Here is a 20,640-nt window from a genome sequence, read left to right on the forward strand (position 1 = left end):
TCTGTGGAAGAAATGCCTGCTTTCTTCTCAATGGGCAGTATTTCTTCCTGCAGTGTATTTGCCTTACTCTGTTAGGTATCAAGAGAAAGCTCTTTATGTCTTTGGACAAAAAAATATTTGAAAAATATGTTCTGTTCATACATCCTCTAAGACTTAAATGTGAAAAATCAATAAAACTTTTGTTTAAAGGACAGGTTGACCAAAAATAACGAACCCAAATGTTCCTTCTCAAATGCCCCAACTATCTGGTTTCCAGTAAATTGTAGAAGTTTCAACTGTATGCATCTTGTTTTACGCAGATGGGTGCTGCAAATGAAAATCTCTGTTGTACTTGGATTACAGGGGAATGTTGCATCTCCTGATTTATCTGTGTGTCACTTCCATTTTAAAAATTAAGACACTTAAAAGATTTGGCAAACTTGACCTGTTACTTGTGGAAATAATATGTGATTACATTTGTTGTTGTTGTTGTTTGGGTTGGTTTTTTTTACTATATAGTTCTCATGCAGAGTTGAGAGGCTTACAGTAATATTTTTGCATTGCTAATTAAGATGATTTTATACAGATTTAAATTAAGGAAGAGGTTTTGTTCTGTCTATAAACCTCACTGAAAAATTCAGGTTTTACTTCGCATTTGAGAATTGGCATGATTTTAAATGCAGGGCATATTTGTTGTGAACCATGAACAGTCTTTATGAAACCTGAAGAAGATTTGTGAAAACAGCCTGTAATAAAAATCACACATGCTTCATAAAACACTACTTGATAGATATCACTTGCACCATTAAGAACTAAACGACAAAGGATGTAATTTCAGTTCTGGCATGCAATATTAATCGAAAGCCTTTAAAGCATCTTGCTGATGGGAACTATGACAACATGACACTGAAGAATTACGAACTAGAGACATTTATCTTAATCAGATTTTCAAAGTAAATGCCATAAAATAGAAAGTTATTTTATCTATCTTCACGGGGTCACATATCATATAGGGTGTATAGCGTTTTAGCTTGTTTATGCTAAAAATACCAGGGACAAAAAATTCTGCCTTTCAAGTAAGTTTACAGTTCAGTTCATATACTTCAGAAAGTTTTTGTGAAAAGATTGTTAGTAACTGATGGTTTCTGTTTGCTGCAGTAAGATTTCTAGAACATTATGGAGAACTGAATTCTAAAACATAGCTGGGCATGCACAGATATTATCAGTATGAAGTTGTTGATGGGAAATACTTTGCTAAACGAATGCGAAATGGAAAGACAAAGTTATGGGTGTACCTTTAACATGAAGTAACACTCCTGCAGATAGTACATCTGAAAGACACAGCTGAAAGATATTGGTAAAAATAGTTTTTCTTCAGTTCCTAAAGACTGCATTTTTTGTGCATTACTCATATCTTTGTCTTCCTGGGTATAATTAACTGGTAAAGAACAGTATCCTTATATAGTAGGATATATGAAATAATCAACATATACTTTGTAGTTTAAAATGCCAGTGTTACGTGTTAGGGACTATCCTACTGCCCTCTGGGGAGCTCCTGCTACTTCTCTCCTCATGCCATCTAGTAGAACTTAGACATTTACCATGTGTATACCATGAGACTTGTTTTGAGTTTCTCCACAGTCAAACGAGTCTTTCTTCCCTTTCACAGCAGAAGTCTTTATTTTTCTTTAAGAAGTAAAATAATGTTGAGATTTAAAGAAAAATGTGTAATGTAAATAACAACATTTGTGTTTTCTTCATCATTTGTCATGGTTTAACCCCAGGCAGTAACCAAGCCCCACACAGCCACTCGCTCACTCCCTCCTGGTGGGATGGGGGAGAGAATCACAAGAGTAAAAGAGAGAAAACTCTCATGGGTTGAGATAAAGACAGTTTAATCGGGAAAGCAAAAGCCATACACACAAGCAAAGCAAACCAAGGAATTAATTCACTACTTCCCACCAACAGGCAGGTGTTCAACCATCTCCTGGAAAGCAGGGCTCCATCATGCGTAATGCTTACTTGGGAAGACAAAATGCCATCACTCCAAATGTGTCCCCCCCCTTCTTTTTTCTTCCCCCAGCTTTATATGCTGAGCATGACGTCATACGGTCAGTTGGGGTCAGCTGTCCCAAATGTGTCCCCTCCCAGCTTCTTGTGCACCCCCAGCTCACTCACTGGTGGGGTGGGGTGAGGAGCAGAAAAGGCCTTGACTCTGTGTAAGCATTGCTCAGCAACAATTAAAACATGAGTGTGTTACCAACGTTATTCTCATCCTAAATCCAAAGGACAGCACAATATCAGCTGCTGTGAAGAATATTAGCTCTATCACAGCTGAAACCAAGACATCATTTCTTCCAAACTTAGGATGCGTAAGCAAGGCAATGGAATCTTTCAGAACATATCCTGCAGTTAAGTTCTCTAGTAGTTTCTCACTCCCAGGTCATTTGACAGGTTGTCAGACCCTACAGGCAGTATACTGATGAGGAGAGAAACATTGGCCCACTTTGATCAAGCTACTTGTATGACTTTTTCCCATTTTATATTATAATAGTATATACACACACACAAAGTGCATATCTTGATCAAAGTGTCCTTGTCACTTCTCCACGTTCTTGTCACCACACAGCTAGCACAGAAGCACAAGAGGAAGTCAGCAGCAGCAGCTGTGGGCTAATGCTGTTTCCATCTGTATGTCCCTTATTTGTAAAGCAAGCAGAAAGGGATAGTGCAGGCTGACAACAAATCAAAGTGAAAGGGCTCTCCTCTGGTGGTAGGCACTGTGTCACCTCGTTCCTTGGGCTTAGTGCCTGGTTTGGAACCTTAAAGCAGTTGGCAGGGCAGAGCCATTTTGGACATGGGTAAGATTAAACAAATACTTTGGATTAACCACAAAATGAGCAGATACAGTAGGTTATTTTGGATTGCCACTATAGCTTGTAGTAAACAATCAGAGAGGAAACTTTGAGTCTTGCACGCCTTGGCAGAAGAAGTACACTGAAGCAGTGGGTCATTCAAAAGGCAGATCTACCTAATTACAGATTAACACTTAAATAGGCAATTTTTCTCTAAAGCTATAACCTTCTTTTGGTTTTCATTAATTAAATACAGCTTCTCATGAAAGGTACTCCCAGACCAGAGACTTCTGGAATGAATGGTTTTACTTGCCTGCAGAATCACTAAAGCCCTGGCCATAGCGGTGCTGGTAGCCTGTTTTACCCTTCTGTAAGCAGGGACTTACTTTTAAAAAAATTGTTCCTTTGGGAGCTCTATGAATAATTAGGCCATAATACCCACTCTCTTCAACTTGCAGGGATTTCCAAGGTAAATCCCACTTCTGCTTACAGTACTTTTGGAGATATTTCTGTTTGTCAATTATGTAAAAGTCCATTGAAGTGTTTTATTGATGAAATCAGACCAGTTCTTATGGAAATTACTTCTGAGTGCTAACAATCGGGCTGGCAGACCAAGTGACCTGGAAATGAAAGGTTGTCTTTTCTGTTACCAGTTTTCTAAAACATTTAGTCCAGTCCAGCTGCTTAGTTCTGGTATATATTGTGGATATTTGCTTTACCATGGCAGAGACTCTTCTAAACTCTGTCTGGAAAAAGGAGTAACCTGACTAGAAAGAGTTAAGACTCTCATAGATGGAGATATTGAATTACATTGTGTTCCCATTTGAAATGTTTATATCATAATGGAAGTCTTCACTTCTGTTTGTCATGGTAACTCAAAGTTAACATTAATTGTATGCTATTATAAAGCCTAATCCTTATCAAATGGAAATCATCTCTTTTTCCTAGATGAGTAGCTAGCTGACAGGTCTCAGTGATCTGTCTGTTATAGAAAGGCTATCACACAAAATGTGCAACCAATTACTTTTTTTCAGGGGTACTTGATCCTCTTTTGTCCTTCTAAATTAACCCTTTACCCCTATATGGCAGTAGTTATCATAAATGTCTTTCTCTTTCCTTACTTTTTACTTTCACATATGCGTTTTTCTGTATTCTTTCATATGCTGTTCAAATTCTGTAACAATTAAATGATAAAATTAATTAAATGTAAATTACTTTCGAAAAAGAGAAAAAGGTTTTGTGAAAGGCTACAGAGTACGTGTATTTTAGCTCTAAAATTGAAATGGCTGCTTTGCTTCACTGTGGTTCCCTAGGGTAAGTAACAATTTAAATATGTTTTGAAAAATTCATATAACTGTAGTTACACAGCTTTCTACCCAATTCCTTGTGACTTTTCTGAGTTCTGTACATATGTTCGCATGCATAATTATCTGATGCTGACTAACACAGCAAAGCCTTAAAAATATGCAGCTTTTTGTTGCACCTGAACAACTTGAATGCACAGACTGATTGCTGGGCCGATTTACTTTTGCTTCTTGCTGCAGAAATCGTCTCTTTAGGATGAATGGGATTGGTCTGCAGTCATTAAGGTCTAGACCAAACAAGAAAGTTTTAATTAAAACTCACCATTTTTGGACATAAGCCCACCTGTACCCATACCTGCTTATTTTTAGTGTAAACGCAACATTGTCATTTAGATTAAATCAATTAGGATAGTATTTTAAATCCCATTTAAAGCAACTGTAGCTTTCTGCAACAGTGTTTAAGTATTTCAATACAATTGTGCTTTATAAGATTTGAATGCTCTTTCTTCTTCCTGATAGTCTATAAGAAGCTCCCACTGTCTTTATCAATTCCTTAATTATGAAAAGCAAAAGCCAGTACTTTTCTGGCTGTGATGCTGATTTCTCAGGAGACCGGTGTGAATCACTTAACATATATGCCTCAGTTTCCCTGCATGTGCAATGAGAATATTTTCATAGTGTCACGGGGATGTTGAGAGGCTTTTTTACTATGTAAAACTGATAGCTTTGTGTGAAAGTCACAGTAATACTGAAAGCTGTCCTTCAGCTATTAACTCCTTAAAAGAGGAGTAGAAAACGGGAATCTGGCTCCAGCTTAAGAACAGCATTCAAAAGATGACAGTTCTGATTATTATATTTTCCTCACAAATCAGTGGTGCAAGGTTGAAGTTTCTGTTACAAATTGCATGGCAGTCAGAACTGTGGATTCAGGAAATCCAGCAGGTTGAAGAGAAGATCGAAAGAGCAGTCCTCGGTGATCTCTCATTCAGAATGACAATATAGGACTGAGAAAATTTAGAGAAATATAGATTTTAGCTTTGTTGATTTATGGAAAATCTAATCTTGTTAGGCTCAATTCTACCTGTAGCTCTTGCACAATTAGAAGATAAATAAATCATTCCAGATTTTTCAAGCATTTCTGATTCTGTGGAGGCTGTAGATTCCCTGCTAATTGAAGTTGCTCTCAGACACTAGAAAATGTCACCTGGCAGCATGCTATGGAGAGACAGTGGGCTTCTAGGGCCTGTGATCTTTGCAAAGTTGAACTTGCTGTGCTCTTCTAGGTCCTTTCTAGCCTGCACCTTATGCTCATCCTGCTTACAAGCTCATCCTGCAACTCTTAATTTATTTTATATGTTACTCTGTAGTTTCAGTGTCAGTAGTGTTTATATGTTATAGAGCAGAAGGGTTTTGTAGGTTCACAGTAAATTTCTGGAGGAATAATGTAAATTCCAAACAGTGGCCTGAGTAGCTGGCCTATGGGCCAAAGAATACAGTTTCACTCCTCTAGCACGTTATCGGTATATTTATTATATATATGCATTTATTTGGGGAGCACATAAATATCCTCTGCAGAACCTTTACTATCCCTCTTCCTCGCTGGTAGAGTGTGTGAGAAGGTCTGACATGTACCTGAGGCAAGCCTGCAGGCCTGGCATGGTTCCCTTACTCACACCGTCCTTTGTGCAAGAGAACAACATTATTTTATCCTGTGCTTTGTCTTTAGCAGAGGCTGATGCAAGATCTTTAGTACTAAAACCAATAAATTAAAAAAATTATTTTCAGCTGAGGTTTTAAATGAGAAGATAAATTAATAAAGAGGGATGTCAGAATAATGTTTCATCTAGGAGGAGCTGCAGAGGAGGACAGTGTTGCACTGATCATGGCAGTACTGTTCAACAAGGATAGGCAGGTAGGAGAGTCAAAAAAGGGAATAACAAAGACAAAAAGTCAGGTCCTTAGGAGAATTTTGATTAAGCAGTTTATCTGATGAAAAATAAGTTAATGAAAATTATTTAATTTCACTTGTAATTTTTTCTGTCATGTAATTAATCATTTATATATACATATATTTACACACGCGTATGTGTAAATATTTACACAGACACATGTGCAGATATATATATTTATATATACACATACACCTATATATTATAAAATATAGGGCCATAGTCAGTTCTGCACTAGCTAATAAATAGCTTGTAATCTAAATCAGATAACATTTTAAGTAGACGTGGGAAAAAAGTCTTTGCTAGTGTTAAGCTATTAGCTTTCCTTTAGCTGGCTTGTTCAAATGTGGCTTGAAGCCCTTGATAGGGATTGTAATAACATGCAGTGACATCCTTTGTGCCAGTGTTGGTAAAGACAAAGCTGATCAGTTGTATCCTTCCTGAAAGGTAATTTTTCATTAATGTATTAGGGATTTGGTATTGAAAGCCTTATTGGCAATGTAAATGCTGTCATTATTTTAATGACAGATTCAGCATTATTGCTGTTTGTGACAAAAGTTGTATTGACCGCACAGGAAACAAAAGGAGAATGGGGTTCTTGGAAAGGAAATTGTTCCAAAGGCTAGATTTTCTGTTTAAGCTTACCGTCTATTCCTTAACATTCTCAAATTTTCTTAGGTTCATGACATGAGAAATTACTCACCGATAAGTTATTTTTATAGTAGTCACCTGTAAGTTACTGGAAACATCTGTTTCAACAGAAATACTTTTCCTGCGTTCTCTGTACCAAGGTATTATTATTGTGTTTGTAACAATTTGCAGTTCTAACGAGTTCCAAACAGGGAATTTTACAGAACAGATTGTTAAAACCTAACATTGATGGGGGTATTCAATTGTGGGTTGTGCTGTTTTGAGGTTTTAAGCTTTATGGGTATTATGTGCTTTGGTTAAGTCAAAAAATATTTCCTTCTGTTTTGATGGCCTGACTCTCTGATCACCTGTGACTTACTCCAAACTGTAGTTATATTGCATGGTGTGAAATTGGAAAATCTGTTCTGTGTGTGTTCTAATGGATGTGACGGTCATTAAGTATATGAGTCTTCTGACGTTGTAATCAGATGTGATTCAGTCTGTTAAATATCCATGAAGCAACATCTGTTTCACAGAGTGACCTTCTGCTAAAGAATACTTAGCATCTATTAGCAGATCATAGTGCAGACCTGCCTTATTTGAAATGCACTAAACTAGAGTAGTCTACTGCTGTTTAGCAACTAGCTTGTAATAATTTATTGCAGTTAAATAAAGCTTTAAAAAGTCCATTAAATAATTATAGGGATTATATGCATTTCGAAAACCTTTGTGTTCTGCTGAAATTACCCATTTAATTTCAGGGTTGGTTTGTTAAAAAAAGCTGAAATCTAAAGGCACGTTAGGGGATCTGTCAGATGCTATTTTCTGTAGGTGTTAATAAAACCAGAATAAAAAAAAAAGAAACAAATTAAAACCAAAAGCAATTTTGCCATCTGTTGTATATTAATTAGAACTTGGTGTATCAAGGGTAAACTTGCTCTTAGAGAATGTCACTGAATGTCTGCTAATAGAATAATATGCAAATATATTAGATGATAGGATTATGTTGAATTTCTCATTCTGCTTTGGTTGCAGCAAATGCTAAGATGATGTATAACAAACTTTAATTTTCTTTCTTCTTAGAACAACCTCCAAATAACCAAGGCCAGCCGACCCTGCAGCCTTTGCCACCTTCTCACAAGCAACATTCAGCACAGCATCACCCATCCATCACCTCACTAAACAGAAACTCACTGACAAATAGGAGGAATCAGAGTCCGGCCCCGCCGGCTGCTTTGCCCGCCGAGCTGCAAACCACACCTGAGTCAGTCCAGCTGCAGGACAGCTGGGTCCTTGGCAGTAATGCGCCACTGGAAAGCAGGTAATTACCTAGGTACTACTACAGAATGTGGCACTTCTAAAGAAAACATTTAACTTGATGAAAGTTGACCAACAGCTAATACTTCCCCTCATTCAGCAAACAAAACTGAAACTTCTGAGTACTAAAAAATCTGTCCTTTCTCTTAAAATCCCCAAAACTCTTTTCCCTTATAATGCCTATTGCAGAGTAATTGGACTCAGAGAGTATATTCATTTTTCCAGACAAACCTTTTCCTTCCTTATCATAATCTGTGACTTTTGACTGAAGAAATTTCTTGCCTTGCTTGCCAGATATGTTATGTGTCCAATATATACTGCCATACAGATTGAATGTAAAGGGACTTTCAGCAGTACTTTTTAACTCTTCTACTTGCTCCCTTTAAAGAAATACCCATGTGAGGCTAGGTGTTTATTAAACTTGTCTAGGATTTGGTGAGAACTTACTTAGTTCTGGTATAATGATAAATTTGTCCTCATTCTTTTTTGTCTTTTAGAATTGATAACTGGCTTTAGGAGAGAAGCAGCTAATATAAAGGGTGACACCAGCTTCTTTAGATGCAGGATGACATATGATGTAGAATGATCTATAAAAAAATTTTGTAGGAATTACTGGCCCAGAGCTGAACTTACCTACAGTGATTAATTCATACTCATGTAACACTCAATCAGCACTAATTTTTGGTTAATGAAAGCCATAATATTCCAGTTTAGCCATCAAACTGAGCATTTATAACTGCATTGAAGCTGACAGTAATTTTTGAAAATGTTCATGAAATGCCTACAGTTCATTCTTTGAATCTCTTTAAATTCTGTTTTGTAGTGAAGTAAACATAGTCCAGCTGATTATGACTAATTTAAAACATACATAACCTTAAGATTCTCTGTTAGGTAGTTTCTTCCCCATAGATGCTTCAGGCAACTCTTCTGTCAGGCTATTGGGAGTGGCTATTCCTTTTCTTAGTTTTCTTGGAACCTCCTGTATTGCTTGTGAGACACAGACACTGTAGAATAGGATTCCACTGAAGGGATTTCATCATCATACTTAGACAATTTAGTAGATTAAGAAAGAGTTTTCTTATAGAACAAATAAGTTTGTAGTGGGAATAAGATGTTAGACGTTTTCCAGACGCTGGTTAAGCTTCAGTAGACAGGTAGGGTCTTTGATGTTTGCTTCTATTGCCATATATGTTTTCATTATGTTTATAAAGAAGAAGACATAAGGACTTGAATGAGAATACCACTTCCAATCTGGAGTAAATGGTTTTTGCCAAGTAGTCTTTTCATCTTTTAAATGTTTTTGTTGAAAAGCTAAGGGCATTGGGGTGTTCGAGTTTTCAACACTTGTGAATGGGCTGAAATGTGAAAATTTCACGTGAAAAGTGACAGAGCCCTACTGTAGTTTCTCTAATAGTCTCACTTGGTTGGAAATCCAGAGGTGAAGAACCCATCTTATTTGTCATTGATTTTTCCCTTTTTGGTTAAGGTTCCCTACTGAGTGTGATTCTTAGTTTCAACCTTATTAAAAACTTTGTGGTAGGTCTTTTCCTTCATCCTTTTCTCAGCCTAAAAGAAGGTTTAGTTAATCTTTGGCAATACTTTAGCTTATGCCCATAGTCAGCTAGGGTGTTTTTTTAACCTCTGTTTTTTTGATCTGACTTAGATGGTCACCATTTAGAGGTACAGAATGTGAATGTCAGCAGATACACATAACAATCTTTCTATCTCTGTAGGCTCATATTGGTTATGGGTGGCATAAAAATAACATACAACTTGCTGTCATGTGTAGCTGGATAGTGAATAGGCTGGTTTTGTGTATATGCATGTAGGTGAGAGGAATGTATTTGCACAGCCTGAGGGAGGTTTTAGTCCCTATCATTTTGCAGTAGTAATGGAAGTGACTTTGAAATATGTATTTCATAATACTGAATTCAGTTGCATATTTGATGGAATATTCTGCAATTTGGCTCTGTGTAGAGTTAACACTTTTGTGTAAAGCGTTGCTGTTAGTGGTTAAATGGATGAACTGTGACGTGACAGATCAATAACATCCAACAGAAATTCCAATGTATGTTTTTTTAAATACAAAAAGACCCTTTGCTTAAAATTTTATGAGGGCCTAAAACTCTAACTTGGAATAAGTGCTTATTTCATCTTTGATGCCATCTTGAAATGACAATGAGGTTACTGAGCAGTGGCAGAAATTGCCTTCACTCTATTTGGGCTCAGTAAAATTACATTAAAAAAAAAAAAAAAAAGAAAGAAAAAAAACCACACAAGACAGTAAGAAAATATTTCCTGCAGATTTCTTCTGATTTCCTGCAGACTACAGGACCTTTTCGTTGGCCATCTAATGATCTCTGCTATTGGACTCTTCCCCAACCTGCTGCTAGTTAGGTTCAGCTGTAGAAGCCAGCACCATAGAACAATATTAACTTTTGAAGAAATAAAAAAGCAGGACTGTATTGAATAACTTTCCATTTTGTTCTTTGAAGTGCTGGTTGGACAGCCAAAAATCATGCAAATACATGACTACATGTCAGGTGTCTGAATATTATAAATGATGATTAAGTACTAAATATTAGTAGGTTTTTTATTATCATTGGTCTTCAGGTTTTTATTCATCTACTGGTTTTAATAATGAGTTCTTGAGCACCAGGATCATTAGTTACATTCTGATAGCTTTGTGTTCTAGTAGGATCTAAATCACTGATATTTAAAAATACTTAGTAAATCACTTCTTTAAATGCTTTCTCTGTTAAATATTTGAATGTGCAGAGTTTTTCTGATGCACAGTCAATTACGTATGTTGGAGATGTGCAGAGGAAAAGTATGGTAGAATTCGTAAATTTGTTGATAAAATAAGCTGGTAGCATCTCTTCATGCATTTCTCATGCAGTATTTCATTAATTTTAGGCACTGAATGTCTAAGATATATTTATCAGCAAGGGGAAATTTACATACTCCAGTCAAGGAATAAATCTCTGAGAATATTGTATAACTTTATTCAGAATCTGTGCTAACGTGTCTGTGAATCAAAGGAACAGCTTTGCTTTTTCTTACTTGATTTGCTGTATATATACAATATATAGTGTATATTTGTAATACATCATTTTTTTTTAAATAGGGCTGTATTTTGTATGATGGACTGTGAATTTTTTATAGAAACTAACCAAGAAACTAACATGTTTTTCATAGTTTATACTGATATTGTTTAGTCTTCTCTTACTCCTAACATACTTAACAATACGGTGGGTAGAAACATTACTATCTTCAGTTACTTATCTACTAATTTTATCCAGAAGAAAGGGGGAACTGGGAACTTGATGGCTGGAAAATGTTTCAGCATTTTGAAGGATTTAATTGAAGTACTAGAATACCTCAGGAGTGGTACAGACAAAACAATTTCTAGAATGTGTTACTTCAAAACCATTCTGCAAGCTTGTTCCAAACTTCATTTTAGAATGCAAAGACTTTAGAAACTCCTGAAGTGTGATGAACATACCCATATGTCTTTATTGGGGTGGATTGCCCATGAAGCTAGCGCCTTCAGTATTGATTAAGGTGTGGAAAGGGTGTTGATAGTTTCCAGGGAGGTCTTAAATCAATTTGTGTAGAAGCTGATTGATTGTCTGCAAAAGCACAGTGTTGCTGGAGGTTAGAGTCTGCTCAAAGCAGCTATTTTACGCATTCCACCCACTAAAGCAGTGCCTGGTTTAATCAAATTCAAAATTGTTCCATTCTGTAAGTCTTCCAGGTTTTCACACATGGACTTGGTTAGACATGTTACTTATATTGAGACAGCATGATACAAAATAAAGGTAGAAACTGGGGATGGAGTTTGTCCTGCTCATCTGAAGACCCTATGTATCATTGTGGGCATGCCACATTGCTGGTCTGCAGGTGGAGGAAACAGAACTCTACTTAGACTGCTGAGAGCATGAATGTATTTTTAAAGATTGAAATGCCATAATTATGGGGTCAGTATATACACACGTTAGACATGTTCATTAAGTCAAATGAGTAGGATTGTTTTCAAAGACTAATAAAGCTGAATGAAAAAGTTCTGTTTATTTTGACATTCTCATGCAGTCAGGTGCTTACCAAGCATCTGTGCTATAATCCTAGCACACTGGGCCCATATGCTTAGAAGCTTCCTTTGGTGTAAATAGTGTCTTACTTTAGATTTTTTCTTGATCTTTCTGGCATCCTTCCTGCTCAAAAAATCACTTGCTGACACCATGAATATTTGGAATTTGACCATGCTGTGTTTCTTAGGCAAGCGCAGATAGTCTAGAAGTCAGTACTACTTGCACATTATTCCTCGGGTTTATCATGCCTCTCTTCAAAGATATGCAGTCATTGAAGCAAGCATGGACCCACATTTTTTTTCCAGAACTAATCTTCCCCTGTCTTAGATAGGACTAAAGAAATATGCAGATCTAAATAAAATAATAGTGCCTTGCTTTGTTTCACCTCTTCATTTTCTTGTCATTCCCTGAGGAAGCCATAGTCTGTGGTCCTTCCTTTCCCTCCCCTGCTGCTGTGCAGTGTCCTTTGCAGAACATGAGATCTTCACTCACTCTGGTAGCCAGCCCTCTGTATATTTACTGGCTGACTGGCTGTGCCAGATAGCCAGCAAGAGACTGTCTTTTAATAGTCTCAATCAACTTTTATTTCATCTCTGGTCCAGCCTCATTAAGTAAACAAGGTCCCCCACTACGTGCTGTTTAGTACTCAAGCCTGTCTTGCCATGGGCAGCAGCCAGGAATTTTATTCAAGGACTTGCACATAAATAAGGGGTCATCAAAGGGTAGTGACCACCTAATGGTAGCCTTGTAAGACTGTGTTTTCGAGTTACAATGCAGCATGTAGTTCAGAGAACATCATGGAAGGCAGATAAATCCCGCATTCAAAATGCAGTTGCAGTTTTGCACATCTGTGAAAAAAAGAAAGTTATGCAACAGAATTAGAATATTCTTTTGGTGGGATCATCCCATTCTTTAATTTGAAATTGCCACTCTAATTTCACCTTTTGTATCTTTGCGTGTAGAGAATTAGGAAATCAAGCAGTCCTTGCAAATGGTCATGACAACCTTATAGAGATGGATGTGTTTTCTCCAACATATCAGGATAGCAGTTATGGGTATGTGACTCTTAAGTGTTTGCATGATGCTAAGTGTTGACACAGAAGACAAAATGTGATTTAAAAAACCTGTTGGTTACAATAGTCAAAAACATCTGGGACAGACTTTCTTATCTTTATGTCTGATTTTTTTTAAATTATACTTTAAATAATTCGTACTGACTCATGGTAAATGCAAAATGGTGAACTTTGACTGCCAAATCTTGTTTGCTTTCACTTAAGAAAATAAGAGTGCAACTGAGGTTGTATTAATTCTCTATGGCCTAATTCTGCAAGCTGTTGCAAACTATTTGCATGCTTACATGTTTGCCAGATCTGATCCTTAGTTTGTAATACATTTACTGCTTAGCAAATGTTTGTTTTAGAAATATTATGACATATTAATGTAGCATAAGGAATGACCAATCAAAGAAGTTAAGAAGAATTATATATCTAATCTGTAATACTTTTTACCAGCTAGTTTGAAATAGGAACTGCTGATAAATATATAACTGTAAATAAAGAATTCTATATAAGTGAATATTTCAATTCATTTAAATAAAATTTCTATTATACTACTGTTCCATATTTACTTAACTCTGTCATTAATATCAGTATTATATTTGAACTGTGTTTTGGTATTCTTATGCCAAATCAGTATACTTGGTTTCTGATCCACACACACAAAAAAAAAACCTGACAAAGCAATACCCTTTCTAATGAGTTCCAGCCTGTTAATCAGCACAGTATGCGAAATTTTAGTAAAGAATTATTAATCATAAATTTATCTTTTCTTTTTTTTTTTTTATATTCTGGTAAAAACCAGAGCTTTATGCCCAAAATCTGTTTGCTAATTGTACCTCTTCACATTATAAAAGAGATAAGGTGCTATTTGATTAAATGAGATCTGCATCTTCCCGTTATTAATTAATCTGTAAAATATATTGACAATGTACATTGATCTGCTTCGTGTTCCAAAAACTCTTAAACTTAGCCACAAATTAAAATCAACAGCAGGAAGAGAATGTTATGTTAAATTCAATTAGTTAATCATTATCAACAAACTCAAAGACACTGCAGATATTTACCAGAATACCCTAATATATTTTCTTTAAAGTAAAAATATAAGCACACTGTATGAAAAAAGAACAAAACCAAATATTATTGTTCCCTGTAGACCAATTACCATACAATACTGATTCAGACACATAATTGCTGAAGTAAAGTTAATAGAACCATGCCTGACTTATGCTTTATATGTTTGTAACGGGACCACCAAATGCAAGTATTTTGGCGAATGGACTATGTTATATGAAATTCCTGTTAGTTGGTACTAATTCAGGTAACTATACAATGACATTTATATTGATTGCAATCCCTTCATTTTTAAAATTATGCTAGCAGGCATCATCTCCTGGTGTGAAAGTTGTCCAGAGATAATAACACATAGCTTCCAAAGCATAATAGATTTGAGACTACAACATGCTATCAGCATGAAGATTCAGTTTACCAACCTCACTAACATACTGTGTCACAGCTAGAATCATTATATATTTGTTTCTTTGTTTTCATGTCATGCATGTGTTACATTATGATATACTATTTCTTAGTTTGTATGGCTTATGGAGAGAATATTAATCTAATGAATTTGACATTTTAGTGGTAATAATAATAATAGAAATAGACATTATGCATAGAAATTCTAATGATTCATAGGCGTAAACCTAAAGAATAGGTTGAAAAGAACTAAAGAATCATTGTTTATAGCTTTGAGAGATTGGTGCATAGTGCATTAATTATCATAAGACAGCTGGAAATCTCAAAGTATTTTAATGATATGCATTGTTGGCTTTACTTGGTACCACTATTCTTTTCTCTAATATGTAAATGTATGTTGGTATACATTTTGACAGATCAGCTTAGTTTGAAGTAAAAAGTCTGTTTTTCTTTTACCTAACCTGATAGTCCGCTGCCCAAGTTACTTAGATGTCAAAATCTGAAAAAGAAGTAAGATTCACTGTTAGCAAATAACTGTCTTTATATTTCTTATAGATAAAGCTTCCTAGCATTTTCTATTTTTACAGAATATCCTCATTTTCTGAAAATGTCATATTTTGGCAGGGTTGGGGTTTGAAAACTTCATGTTGTATTTAAGAATTCTTTGCAGGGAGGTTGGCTGGGGATTTTTGTCATCTGTTGGGGAAAAAGTTCAGGAGAGCTGAGTTTAAAAGAGGCCAGGTTGTCAGGAGTGCAGAGCGGAGAGGAGAAAACTGGAAATGCCTGGGCACAAAAGAGGTGGGAGCGGGTGTGCAAATGGGTGGATGTAGTAGTCCAGAAGGAGAAGCTGAGAGGTAGGACTTAGATAAAATGCTAGTGGGTTAGAGAAACTGAATATCTAGGATGAAAACCAAGGTTATTCCTTGTCCTTTACTGCTTATGATTACTTGTGAAGACCCTTTGAATAACATGCACCACATCACCTATAGGACTGACTCAAGATGATGAGGAACCTTGGCTGCTGGCATATGCTCTACTAGTGACAGAAGGTAGAAATACTCAAACCAAAGTTTTTGTATCTGTGATATGGGCTATGCTGATAAGCCTTTCAGTACAATCTCTGAAGTTTCTTCAAACTTGCTTAAGAAAATCACAAATTAAACAAACATAAAAAAACACCACTTGAAACAAAATGTCATCAACACCATAAAGTTAAGCACACAAAATTTATGAAGTTAAAAGCTAAACTCTTTCTACAATTTCATGGCTGCAGTCAAGCCAGCCATCCAAGTAAGTGCAGCTCAAATTGAACCAGAGAGGAATTTTAACAGATTCTGGAGGCTCTTTCTGTCACATTCCAACAGGTGAGAAAACAATACCACAACTCATGGCAAAGCAAAGACCTGGATGACTGTATAGTGCCAGCATCCAGCATCTCTGATAATGTTGGTTGCACAAAGAGAAGTCCAGCTCCAAAACGCATCTGTGGAAATTAGTACCATTAAAGATAAAGTGTCACCCTCTTCTGGGCACAAGGTGTCACCTTCTGCCTTGTTGAATCCCCAATTGGTGGTTGCTCACGTCTATGTATCTTGGCATGTTGCATATTAGAGAATATGCAAGCATAGTATACAAGTTTCCACCAAGGAGCAATAAGGACTGGAAAACAAGAGTGCCACTTGCATCACATGTACGTGCAGAGTCGCCAAGTTGGTGGTAGTGGCTGTAACTCAGAGGTTATGACAGTGCTGTCACAGCAGTGACATGAATCTGGCTGTTGGAGCAACTGCTGGTAGTGTAGTAGTGGCAGCACAGAGTTCATCATGGGTTATCACGGACTCACAATTGCAAGCAAACCACAGCTATGGACATCAATAAGTGAGTTAAGGTTCACAGATCCATTATGATGGAAACTTCAGCCTGCTTGCAGCTTGAGGCAGAATCAGATCCTATCAGTCACTGGCAGAATAATACTTCACTTTCTTAACTTCCCTCTGGTTTTATCTCCTTTTAAAATGTGCAGTGGCTCAGTCAGGTCTTTCAGCTACAGACAAAATTTCAAACTTTGTTCCAACTTCTGAACTAATCTTTGGGTAAATAATGCAGCTCTGAGTCTCTCTCAAACCACATTTGCTTTTTGAAATTGTCTCTATGTGCCTTTTGAGACATTTAGAGCAATTGTTCTCTTTCAGCTTTATGGAGACAGCAAGGGTAGTAAAAGAAATTGGAGGAGTACTTGTGCCCTACCTTTCTAATTTGATTTTCTCCCTGGAAAGCTTAACTTACTCAATATTCAGGACAAGAACTGGCCAAGATTAGAATACATAATCTCAGAGACAATTTTCTCTCTTTCTCTCTCTGTCTTGAAAGGGATATGATTCCGGAAGAGCAGAGAACAAGGTAAGTAATTGTAATATAAATTCTTATTGCTCGCATGAGCATTTCCAGTCCTCACTGCAAAATTCAGACGCTTTCCTCCACACTCTCATCCTTTGGAGAGAGGAGAACTGGAATAGCATGAACACTGTCAGTATCAGAAAGTGCACCAAGGCACTGTCAGGTTCACTCCAGCTGCTGCCTCCTTCAGAAGTTAATATCACCAACAATATCCAGAGCCAAGTCACTTACTGTAATCTAGATGGAAGTCTGTATAATTACTAGTCCTCTGAGAGATCCAGAAGAAACCTCTAGGGAGAACAGAGCCACTTGATATTTTTTGAGCAATACATAAGTCTAGTTCCACTTTCCGCTAGAAGGTAGGTAATGGAACAATCCTGCAACAAAGAGTAGGAGTAACTAAAATTGCGGCAGGTTTCTTTGCTTGCCCACGCAGCACCATGAGTCATTCTTTGCATCTGGCTCTCCTGCTCACTTCTGCAAAGTGTGGCTTACCGTTGTTTGTTTCCCTTGCTCGTCTTCACAGAGTGCAGCATAGCAGAGAGGGGCACGAAAGAGCAGGCTCGGCAGAGCCAGCTGATTATACTAGTTCTTTTGATCCTAGACATGTGTAGACATATCACAGAGGTGAAATACTTCTTCTCTGGGGCAGAGAGCTAGTAGCCCGAATCTGAATTTGGAGGAACATATAATAGGATATTTACAGGTGCTCTCTGCATGCTGTCGCACTATATTCTTTCTTACACCACCAAGAAGGTAGGTGCATTGCAGAGGAAGAGATTCATTTTGCACACCCAAGGAGAGGAAGTTTGGGGCTTTTGCAGTATCCAGTCCTTCAAGTCACCCTGTCCTGGTGGCTTTCACAGCAGACTGGGATACTGTCATGTCTGAATTGCTGCTTGAAGCTTCAGCTGCAGGTTGCCATGCCTGACTTCTCCAGTCTTTCTCCAGCAGCAGCCAGCAGTGGAGTGGTAACCTGCCAAGGGCCAGATGTGAAAGAACAAACAAGCAATAAGGAAGGCACTTGCAGCCCTAGTACTATTTCTTTTCATTCTTGGCTTTCAATCTTCAGTTTGCAGTTAAAGTGGGTCCTCAGTGTAAACCCACCCAAATTCAAGCAAGTGTTACCATATGTAAAGTGTTTTTCTGAAACATTTGAATAAGCTGTTAGGAGAAGCTTATCTCCAGTTCCCACAGATGTTTCCTCTGTTTTTGCATATGGATAATAGCTCTCTTTCTTTCCCCCAAACTTTGATCATCATTTGATCTGATGTGATCTTGGAGCTTTTTCCAGGATTATGGTAGTATTAATATTAGCTCCAAAAAAGCAGAAATTCACTTTTATCTCTTCCTAAGCAATTTTTTGATTGCGTTCTGCACAGAAAATAAACTGAGGCAAATTCACAGCATAATGTAGTTTCTGTGCTGGCTTGGATTTATGTTAAATGCAGCCATATGGTTCTGTGGAAGTCAGTCATAAGCCTGTACTAAGGGCAAACACCACCAGCTACAAGGTTTCATCTCAGAAGAATGTTAACAGAAGATGAAGACAGGCATAAAGCGTTCACGGAGAAACAAAAATGCAATTCCTTCTGGAGCCTACTGGGAAAGCTGATCTCATGCATCAGTGAACCAGAGTTCATATAAGACCTAGCCAGTAATTTCTGTTCTCTTTTACATCTTCCCTATAACGTCAGTTGGCAGAGATTAATCTTCTCTTTCCCTCTGTTTCCTCAACTCAATGCAAGGAATCACAATTATTGATGTGATCTATCCATTAGTGAACCAGGCAGAGCTCTCTAATGTCAAGTGGCAGGTGAGGGTCATGGTCTCACTCAGAGAACCCAGTTCAATCCAGCATGAATAGGGTCTGTCAGCAGAGAGAGAACACATCAGTCGGTAGATACAATGCAGTGATTGGTTGTGATCTTGGACCAACATTTTTTTCCACAGTTAATAGTTTTGTTCTGGTTCTGACAGTTAATGTATCTGGTAGGGTTTTTGTAAACAAACAAAAAGCCTGATAACCCATTCCCAGGAGGTCAAAATTCAGCCAGTTTGCATTAAGGAAAGTCAGGGAGAAATAAATACAAAAACGTACATGAGAGAAGTGGGAGCAAACTAAAATAGCTGCAGCTGGATATATCCATCCTAACTTGAAGTTACTTTCTTAAGATTAACTGATTTCTTTGTATGGAAATTGCAAATAAAATGCTATGTCTTCACACACTATCTCTGCATGTGTCAGTAACGACATGTTTGAGGTAGAGAATGAGAGCTCCCAAACCTCGGACGTCTTTTCTGTCTGAATTTCCTATGCCTCTTTGGACCATCAGAGAAATAAGAAGATAAAGCTGCAGCTACCCTGATGTCTTGCTTGCTTTACATAGGCCTCATGGTGCTGCCCAACTCTTGTAGAAGGTGCCATTACACTTTGAAACACAGAATTACTAATTGCTGTTGTCTCGAAATAGGTGCATTTTTGGAAAAAATCTGGTACTTCATTTTTAGTTCAGATGAGCAATCATCAGAGCTGTATTAATCAAAAAAACATAATAATTACACTTTTTATTCCCAGAAATTCAGTAATACCATTATATTAAACATCAAAACCAAGTCATTAGGAGTATTACTGAATTCTGAGCACAGAAGTCTCCTGAAGTATTGGTCCTGAGAGGTAAATATGTCACCAAAACATAAATTCACTAAAATTTGCATTTCTTTCAACCTGCATTCACTCAAAGTGGATTCAATTGAAGTTTTTTCTGCGTCTTGACGCTTAGGAGAGCGTGATTGATGTGTTCCTAATTCTCGATGTCTAAGGTGTAGATATTACTTCTTCGTTCCTTGGAGTGAATCCAGGGTAGCGGTTTGAGGACCTTAGCAGAATGGATAAGAACATTTACTTGGGCTTGCTTACAAATGTCTTAATTCATATACTAATGTCCACAGATCCAACGCTCCTTAGAAGCAAATAGATAATTTTTAATAGAGTTAGATACTGACAGGTTTACATTGGTTTTGAGGGGAAGATTAACCTATGTTCCACAATGTAAAAATTTGTGCGTTCATTTCATAAAGCACTTAACCTGTGATTACAGAAGGCAGAATGGTATTACCTTGGCTGAAAAAATCAAGTACAATGATCTTTTGAGCCAACAGTGGTCCCCTGTACTGGTAATTTCTAGTATGTCCAGGGTTTTTCTCAAATTGCAAGGAGAACAGATGAGTCAGTGTTCTGGTTTTGGCTGAGATAGAGTTAATTTTCCTCACAGTAGCTGCTATGGGGCTGTGTTTTGGATCTGGGCTGGAAACAGTGTTGATAACACAGAGGTGTTTTCGTTACTGCTGAGCAACGCTCACACAGAGTCAGGGCCTTTTCTGCTCCTCACCCCACCCCACCAGTGAGTGAGCTGGGGGTGCACAAGAAGCTGGGAGGGGACACATTTGGGACAGCTGACCCCAACTGACCGTATGACATCATGCTCAGCATATAAAGCTGGGGGAAGAAAAAAGAAGGGGGGGGACACATTTGGAGTGATGGCATTTTGTCTTCCCAAGTAAGCATTACGCATGATGGAGCCCTG

The 20,640-nt window shown here is 37.3% G+C and overlaps 1 protein-coding gene across 13 annotated transcripts in view; it reads left to right on the forward strand.

Moving 5' to 3' along the window:
* TENM3 (teneurin transmembrane protein 3) overlaps positions 1-20,640 on the forward strand; it is a 416,806-nt gene that overhangs the window by 270,078 nt on the left and 126,088 nt on the right. For 10 of the 13 annotated variants that reach the window (XM_075091186.1, XM_075091189.1, XM_075091190.1 and 7 more), the window contains 2 exons: positions 7,801-8,038; positions 13,088-13,180. In XM_075091186.1, coding sequence (XP_074947287.1) covers positions 7,801-8,038; positions 13,088-13,180 — 331 coding nt within the window. The remainder of the gene's footprint in view (positions 1-7,800; positions 8,039-13,087; positions 13,181-20,640) is intronic. The other 3 variants (XM_075091192.1, XM_075091200.1, XM_075091198.1) reach the window with 1 other exon arrangement.

The sequence above is a fragment of the Phalacrocorax aristotelis genome, chromosome 4 (assembly GCF_949628215.1).
Source record: "Phalacrocorax aristotelis chromosome 4, bGulAri2.1, whole genome shotgun sequence".
Taxonomy (NCBI): Eukaryota; Metazoa; Chordata; class Aves; order Suliformes; family Phalacrocoracidae; genus Phalacrocorax; species Phalacrocorax aristotelis.